Source organism: Ascidiella aspersa, chromosome 2, assembly GCF_963924565.1.
Source record: "Ascidiella aspersa chromosome 2, kaAscAspe10.2, whole genome shotgun sequence".
Lineage (NCBI taxonomy): Eukaryota > Metazoa > Chordata > Ascidiacea > Phlebobranchia > Ascidiidae > Ascidiella > Ascidiella aspersa.
Genome location: NC_139448.1, coordinates 7,292,968 through 7,301,852, shown reverse-complemented (window position 1 = coordinate 7,301,852; position 8,885 = coordinate 7,292,968). Strand labels below are relative to the sequence as shown.

At 35.8% G+C, this 8,885-nt stretch overlaps 1 protein-coding gene across 1 annotated transcript; it reads left to right on the top strand.

The window, feature by feature from the left end:
- The first annotated feature begins 2,313 nt into the window (after positions 1-2,313).
- LOC146163349 (uncharacterized) lies at positions 2,314-8,327 on the top strand. Its single transcript, XM_083382864.1, has 6 exons — positions 2,314-2,614; positions 3,506-3,730; positions 4,640-4,738; positions 4,820-4,955; positions 5,166-5,263; positions 7,242-8,327. The coding sequence occupies exons 1-6, from the start codon at positions 2,392-2,394 to the stop codon at positions 7,361-7,363; spliced, it is 903 nt and encodes a 300-aa protein (XP_083238990.1). The 5' UTR covers positions 2,314-2,391; the 3' UTR covers positions 7,364-8,327.
- The last annotated feature ends 558 nt before the right edge of the window (positions 8,328-8,885 follow it).

Sequence of the window (8,885 nt, the reverse complement as noted above, 5' to 3'; positions counted from 1 at the left end):
ATGTAAAAATTTGGCGCCCTCCGGTATTTTTTGAAAAGAAAAGAAAGACCTGGTCAACCAGGCATAACATATTTTAGATTATTTTTTTGTTTTTGTCGCCACGTTATGACGTAACTTTGTGACGTCGTTCCTAAAAAAATACATGCCTCTCAAAATCATGGATCGGTCCCTGTTACGGAAACACCTTACTATTGATGCAATGTTGATTGTAAGTGCTTGAAATAAGACATTTTGTTGTTTTACACTCGTTGTACATGTATTAAGAACTAAGTGGTGCTTAGCCTACTCTTGCTTTTCAAAAAAATCGTGGTATAACAAAACAAAGTAAAGTGAATGTACGCGTTTAGAGAAATAGCTTGTCTCCATAAGATGATTATTTTACATATTTGAAGACGACAGCTTGTCTCTTTATTGTGTTTTGATTTAATTATTAGCTGATTATAGTATCGAAATTCAACAAGATTTCGTAAATACAGTAGACTACGTAATATGTTTGTTAAGAATGTTGTTATATCCAGGTTTCTTTATTAGCATTTCAATGAATGAAATCTTTCTCTTTGGATGTGCGTTTATGAATTTGTTTTGAAGACTTGGTATATAGCAACAAACTCATATTAATATATATCAACTAACTTTTTGTCTATAAATCCCTTGACGTACTAGTTTGTTAATTACTGTGTTTGAAATGTGGGTCGGTTCTAATTTATCACACTTGTTTTAAATTTTATGTTATATATGAACGAATGTAAACATACATATAAATTCTTGTCTTATATTAACTGACCATCTAAAGTTATGTTGACATACCTATACAGTATAGAGCTACTTAGTGATTTTCATACATTTTAAGTCTCTTTTTGTTTGAGAGGGAAAACTGATACTTATGTGCGAATATTTTCTGTAATAAGGTATATCTGTTCACGAACTAAGATAAATCACAATGATCCGCATTGCGTTAATTGAGCGGAAAACACGCCTAAAACTCCTAATTAATGGGGCTTTGAAATGTTAATGAGTGATATAAATTTGTATAATACATTAAAGCGAACCAGATATATTTTTTTCAATGTGCTTAAAAGTGTGGTTCTGGTGCAGTTACCTACCGACTCCATACTGTATGGTAGACTTGAATCCACTCATAGGTATTTACTTTGGCCTGTAAATCTTTGCCATATTTTGTAGACCATGGCAAAACAAAAGTATCCTGTGTCCAACACATTCTTAGTTTGTAATGGGTATGAGAGATAACGACTTGGTGTTGCCCTACGTTTTCGTGTTTTACTTCCGCTATCCATCTTGCGTTTAAGGAACTAGGCGCCTCATTGTTTTGGCAGCGATCAATTTGTTATCAGTCAGGTCTCTATAGTGTCATTACTTCCCGAATGTGACCTGGACGGTGGTTACTGCACGCAACGGGATTATATTATATTATGCTGACGGCTAGTTTCTCTTTAGTTCAGTTTAGCCTCTTAACGCTAATTTGAGCACACGGGGAAAAACATGCAGTAGTGCGAAAATAGTGGATAATGCCACAATGGATATAATTAAGGGGTTTATTCTGGACTTGTTTACGAATTACAAGGCTTCAATAGTAAGATAGAGGAATCAGGTAGCACTGTATAAAGACAAATTGTATTTGATTCTCGACAAGCTTTCGCACAACCGCGCTTCATCAGGTCAAAGTATAAAAGGCAGGTCGAAAGTATAAAAAATCATTTTATACTTTGACCCGATGAAGCACGGTTGTGCCAAAGCTTGTCGAGAATCAAATAAAATTTGTCTTTATACAGTGCCACCTGATTCCTCTATTTAGAATTAGACAAATACGGCCATATACAAAGAATAGTAAGATACTAAATGTTCTGACAATTACAGTGTAAGCCTTTTAGTTCATTGAAAATATAGCAGTGTTCTAAAAACGCTTAAGGTCGTGGAACAGCTCGGGAATCTATTTTTTAGCCTGTGCTAAATCTGGCTACCTTGCCATTCAAACTAACTTATTTTCCGAAACGAGTTTTATTTGTAAATGTATGTAACCGGACAAAAAAAAAGTTTCGACAATGACGGTGATCTGTGTTAAACTTATTAACAAAAAATAATCAATTAAACAGCTTTTTGAACAGCGATTAACGAATAATTAGCGGATTTATATATTGGATGGATGTTCTTTAATTCTTGTATATCTTTGCATCTATAAAATGATAGGTTGACAAATGTTTACCGGTATTAAATAAAAAGTTACCCGGGATTAAATAAAAGAGTTATTTAAAGTAATTATGTCAGCGCTTTTTAAATTTTTCAGTAGAAGTCTATTTTGGGTTCCTTGCCGTTCTTCTCTATGGAAATAGTGAAACCGTAAAGAAAGAAACTTGTTGAAAAACGTTTTTCTTCATGAAAATAAATACCATGAGGAACGTCGTTTTGATCTTGTTGCTTGGCTGTCTGTTCAGCCAAACCTCGGCTGTCGTTTGGATCAGGTTTGGAGCTATGGAGTACTGGATTCAACCGAAACAAGGAGACTTCAAACAAGCCACCCTAGCTTGCTTGGATGTAAACTCGTCACTGGCAAGCGTAAAAAACCCGGAGATCCACGCGTTTCTGACTGAGTTTATGGGTAAGAAATTTAACGTTATCCTTACATTTTACATTAGAAATAGGTTGATGTTATAGGGCAGGGGTTCTTAAACTGGGGTCCATGGACCCCTTGGGGGTCCGTGAATTAGTTTTAGGGGTCCATGAAGATCTAATTAAAATATTAGTGCATATTTAGGAAGTAATCCTTCATTAAAGAAAACAATTTAATCAAAAATACAACGGTATTGCACTGAATGTATATTTAGACTCCATTTCACTTTCGCATTTTTGGACCAAAATCTGCAAATTTACGAAGTATATTTCTATTGTGACATCAATTTATGACGTCATTTTTTTATTTTTTTTGCCTACAATGGTGCACGCGAGATGAAAGAAAATGCTAGGGGTCCGCGGTAAAAAAAGTTTAAGAACCCCTGCTATAGGGGATCCAGGATTTTGCTGATTTTAGTACATTACGAATAATCGTGAAAAACATTGTGTGTTATTATTTTTTATACGGTATTTGTCATTTAGGCCTGGTAAAAATAGGACCAACCGGCAAGGGTTGAATCGATATTAAGACAGTTAAATGAAGGTTGTACGTACACTGCAGGGCTCTATTCGACTCTGGATTTGTTTTATGAAAACTATAAAGTTATATCTTGCATAGCGTATTTCAAGTCTAAAATATTTCTTTGTTAGGCTTAGCGTGGCATTTTAGTTCTCATAGTATGAACCGAACGGTCCTTTGGCTGTCCTTGTGTTATGCTTTATGTTAGTTTGTTTTATAATGTTTGCAAAGATCCACAAAAATAAATTGAATCTGAATCTGAATACAATTATAAACCTTAATTTTTTTACATTTGGCATATGATCGTGCATAGATAAAAATTCCTATTCGTTCTGCTTACCTTGTTACATTTGTTTTTAGTGCCGCCGGACAGGTATTTCATCGGTTTAAGGCGAGCCACAACGGCTGGTGAGTTTAGATGGGTGGATGACACAGCTCTGAACTATACCGACTGGTACGCTGGACAACCTAATACACTGAACGGATCATGCGTTTTAATGGAGGAAATTGGCACTTCAGTTTACGAATGGCACGATTACGCCTGCTCCACACAGGCGGGATTCATTTGTCAAAGATACGTGGGAAGTAAGTTGAAGAATGTATACAGTCTGTAAGTTGCGCAAACCGTCTATACTGGCTATAGGCGAATTACCCAGGCGTTGCCCAGGTTAAGTAGAGTATTTACAAACTTAAAGCTATATGTCGCCGTGGACCTGGTATGGTGAAAAAATGTTCAGAATAAAGGCGTTGTCCAGGTGCTGTTAATAATTACCGTTGCCTGAAAATGCGACAAAAAATTACTTTGGATTTTACGTGGTGAAAAAGTAAGAATCTATATCAAGCTGTGTTTAAACGTAATTAGTGTTAACTTGCTATTTGTTTTGGTTTGTAGTGTTTGCTATGCGAAATATGCTGAGCATTACATGTGTTGATTAACCTTATAAGTTTAATATATACTTGTGATGGCAATGTTTGAGACTGGGACTTAACTATTGCTATTTGTTGAAAGTGACCTGACTTGGAATTACGGTATTTTGAGACTTGACTGGGACTTTTACCACACTGCAAATTAATCTCTTTTTTGCTGAATTTTAAAGCGTAATATGTTGTTTTTCTCCATTTTTATTCATAATTAAATAAAATTGCATAAGACTGTGTGCACTAGATATAATATAAACACAGGGTGGTAGTAAAACAAATTAGTAAAAAATTAAGTTCAACTTTTAATCAAATAGCATATTTTCATGGACATTGGTACGATTTTCAAAATTAAATATTTTGAAACATAGAGCACAGCTTTGTGTGGAAAACGGCTATTTTTGCAATAAATTTCGGTTTATACTATCGTTTTTGTATTTCTTTGAAAATCATTTTCATCTTTGTTTTGCTGCTGTAGATTCGCTCGTAGTTTAAGCCAACATTGTTATAAGCGGGTTAAGATATCATTTGCGCAATTAAATATTAAGCACAACGTTGTGAAATTTTAATTTAAAGATTCGACAGTTTCGACCAATACGAAGTTACCAAAGAACATTTCAGCAGGCGGACGATTATTTCCAAGAGCTAAGCCAAGCTCAACGTCGACGCAAAACGGTAATTAATTTACAAACATTACTAGTTATTTATTCACTTTTTTATTCAAGACACACGCTTAAAAACTGCAGTGAATTACAGGGTATGCAACTAGCAGCACACTAATACACAAAACGAATGAATCAAAAAGCCAGCTGACAATGATTGCAGTGCTGGCTTTATTACTATTTGTGTCAATCTGCGTCAACATAGCATTGTTCTGTCGCGCACGAAGGCCGTAAGTGTTAAGTTGTTTATAATATTTCAGTGTAGTGCGAAATACTGTATTTTTTTCAATTAAGTACTTTAAATTAAAATAGTAGTTTGTTTAAGCTTTAGGTGTAATTGATTCTAAAATTGAAAAAATAATTCAAAAAGGGTTTAGTTTTGATTAATCATTTCATATTTCTCTGTCAAATTTCCTCCCCAAATTTATCTTTTTTTACAGATCTGCTAAGAAAATATCCGAACCAGCAGATTACATTGCGTACGAAGTCCCCCAGGCAAGCACATCAGTTCGGAACCACGTATACATGAACACAGAAGGTACGTCATAGTTTAGATATAAATAAGCCTTTCAAAGGCACCCGACCTGCTATTGATATTTGCATCACTTTCGTTGGTCAATACCAGGACAGATCGAGGTTTTTTGTTGCATACAAACTTTCAGAGGCCACAAAGCTACGTCATAAAACTATTAGTCTTAAAACCCTTGCTGCTCTCAAACGAATTTATGCAGATTAAATCTCGCTAGATTGCATACCTGACACATTTGGGCTGAATAGATTTCGCTAAACGGGTACAAAAATAAAAAAGAAAGAAGTTCGCGCTTACGGCGAAAACATTTTCCATTAATATGCCTAAAGTTGGCCAACTTTTTTTTTATCATTTCAGGGTGTCATCGCCTGGTGCACAGCCCCACCCGATACATTTGCTTTGGTATTTCTTGATTTTTTACAACGAACTATCGAACCTTATATAAACACTTACGAAAATACTTTAGTAAGTCTCAACTAAATCGTTAGCCTCTTACGTTTACCATTGAAAAATATTCACAACAAACCAGAACGTTATATTAAAAGCTATATAGACTGCGGATTTTAGCTCAAGACCTTGCTTCGTCGCTTTGTCGATAGTTGCCCATGCTAGATGTAACTCTTGGCAAAGCAATTTAAGTGTACCATCGTTAAATGCTGAATCGTATATACGAGGATGGACAAGTTTTTTTAGCCGAGGGCCAAAACTAAACTCAGGAAGGTCTCTGTGTGGGACGTTTAATTTGGGATGTGTAGACTTTGCGCACCTTATTAGAATAAGATGGTCCGCAACGACTGTTAATCAGGGATAACACTATAGAGCAGCGCTTCTCAACCGGTGCGCCATAGAACGCTGCCAGGTGCGCCGCGAGCAAAAGGAAAAAATAATCTAATATATAAAGCATGTATTTTTACTTTGCTATCAAGCTTAGCTCATTGATTCCACAGTACTTTCAAGTAGAAAACGCAATAAGACCTTCAAAGCAACAATATATAAATCAGATAACCTATAATACCATAGTACTAAGACCATCGACATAATAACGCCAAATGCGCAGTAATGACCACGACAGAATAAAATCTAAAATGGTCTGGAGAAGACCTGAACATGTCGAATTAAGCCCAAAATTATTCTGAATAAACTTGAATGAACAAAATTACGCCCAAGACTGTGGAGAAAGGATGGGATGATTGGGGACACCTGTTTGGCATTGGCCGTTTGCTGCCGACATTTGGGCGCCGCTGTTTTGGCCCCGGATTTTTTGCCCCTGTTTGGGCTTATGGGCGGGTAGTTGGTGGTGTTAGCAATTGGGTGAGGGTTTAAAATATTCGGGGAGTTAGTGATAGTTATGGGTGGTGTATGGCGTTATGGTTGTATAAATGTATAAGCCTTATTTTGGCCATTTAGGTCTGATTCCGATTTCGTTATTATTAACTCATTTAGATATTAGTCCTATTGTTAACGCCTTATTCCTAACTGTGTTTTATTCCGAAGTTGATGTTGTTCTTAGTTTGGTTTTAAGGCTAGAGTCTCTTTAAAGATATTCAAATATATAAAGCCTATAAAATTATAATAATCAATTGCAGGCAATTTAGAAATACCGGTACACCTCAAAAATTTCGTCTTGGTTTCGCTCGCTTGCTCCGTCGCCACGTTTTTAAATTTCTCTAGCTGCGCCCCAAAGTAAAAAAGTTTAGGAAACACTGCCATAGAGTATATATGCGAATGAAAAGGGGTATAAATACATGTTACGCTTGGTGTAGAAACATGATTTGCGTAATGCATGGACGGTTTTGCTTTTGCTCATAGTTGAAACAACCAACGTTTGAAAAATTGTTCGCTATTAGCGTTGGCGGGCTGGATCTGGTCCGAGGACCGTAGGTTTCCCACCACTGGTATATGAACTGTTTTTTTTCTGTAGTGCGTATACTTGTTTCCTCGATTATTTGTTCTCGTATTTTTGCCTTAATTGTACGGTGCTTTACAGTAAGTCCAAACTACGTTGAATGCGAGAACGACTACCTGGCTCCCATGCCTAGAATGTCTGTCCAGGAAAATGAGCAGCCCGATCCAGACTACGTAGAATTTCACCCACACAACAACCTCTGAAACCGTTGCTTCCAAACGAAACGATATCACAACATGACTTGTCTCTTCGATCGTCATGGTTTAACAATAACCAGTATATCACCTTGTCAGTTGTTCAGTCAATAACTAGAACATCCGACCGCAATTAGATAATCTGGTGTTCATGTATAGGTCGATTTTCACCGATTTACTACGAGAGACTGCCGTCTCATTGAGGAATTGGTTTGCATTTTGTAGATGCGTCAAACGTTTGTATATATATGCTTTGATTACATCATTTTCCGTGAGCTGTTGTATTCTTTAAATTTTTGAGTTAAATTGGGAAACATATATCTGCTTTCCACTTCAATGTTACCGAAAAAATATGTTTAGTTTTCCGACTACCAATCTCGGTAACGCACCACGTATTTCCCCTTTCGTATTCCTACTAGTCAGCGTAAAACAAAATTCAGAAAGGACATTGCTTGCTGGGCATACACTGTGTATAAAGGCCTTATTGCTGTAACATTATATTTTAGCGTTTTAAAAATATGTCCCAAAATATATATTTTTTTAATTTATCGTGCTTTCACCTGTTGTTAATGTCGATATTGTGTTTAGAACACAAAACAATAAAGCGTCCAGTTGGCCTATTACATTTGACGTCACAATTGATAGTATTTTTCTACTAAAAATCAAATAGCACACTTGTGTGACAACATAAAGCTCTTAAACGCAATTATACAGTATATGAAAAAAAAGGCATAGAACGTGTGCCCTGTATTCCTTCAAAGCTTCCATGCTTGCTTAAGCATTTACTGTGTTTGTTGCTTGGTATTGAATATGCAAAAACCTACAGCACCTATAGCACGTCTAGTAATTGATTACTTCCGCGATTGCGTCTTGCACGGCATAAACCTCTGATTTAAAGGATAACCATTCAGGTTTACAACCTACTTTCGGCCCTGTAGTTCGCCTATACCAGGGGTTCTTAAACTGGGGTCCGTAAAGGCCAATTTGAAATATTAGTTTTTAGATCTTAAGACTGTTTATTAACTAAAACAGATAAAACATAAAATCATTTCTTAAAATCTTACAGAAATATATATATATATAATTCGAATGAATTGAAGGCGTTGTGTCACATTCATTCGAATTAAGAAACTAATGATGCCTTATAGGCGTAATATATATTTCTGTAAGGTTTTAAGAAATGATTTTATGTTTTATCTGTTTTAATTAATAAACAGTCTTAAGATCTTTGGATACGAAGACAAGAATCTTTCTTTTACATTTTATTGTCCGCGGGAGATCCTTACTTTCTAAAGTGTTTCAGCTTATTAGTGTTTAGATAAGATATAACTAATTTTTCAAGGATGAGTTTAATTAAAGATAAAATGGTTTAGATTCCATATCAATTTTACATTTTCGCACCGAGGTCTATTTGTATTGTGACGTCAATTTTTGACGTCATTATTTTAAATTTCTTGCATACCGTGGTCCACGCGTAGCCAAAAAATGTTCGGGATCCGCGGTAAAAAATGGTTGGGAATCCCGGGCCTAT

What these genes read in the sequence shown, in the direction of transcription:
- LOC146163349 (XM_083382864.1), top strand. Translation starts at nt 2,392, where the DNA reads ATGAAAATAAATACCATGAGGAACGTCGTTTTGATCTTGTTGCTTGGC. An exon ending in TTGTCAAAGATACGTGGGAA is followed by an intron (nt 3,731 to 4,639) that starts GTAAGTTGAAGA and finishes TTTAATTTAAAG; the next exon opens with ATTCGACAGTTTCGACCAAT. An exon ending in CTCAACGTCGACGCAAAACG is followed by an intron (nt 4,739 to 4,819) that starts GTAATTAATTTA and finishes AGTGAATTACAG; the next exon opens with GGTATGCAACTAGCAGCACA.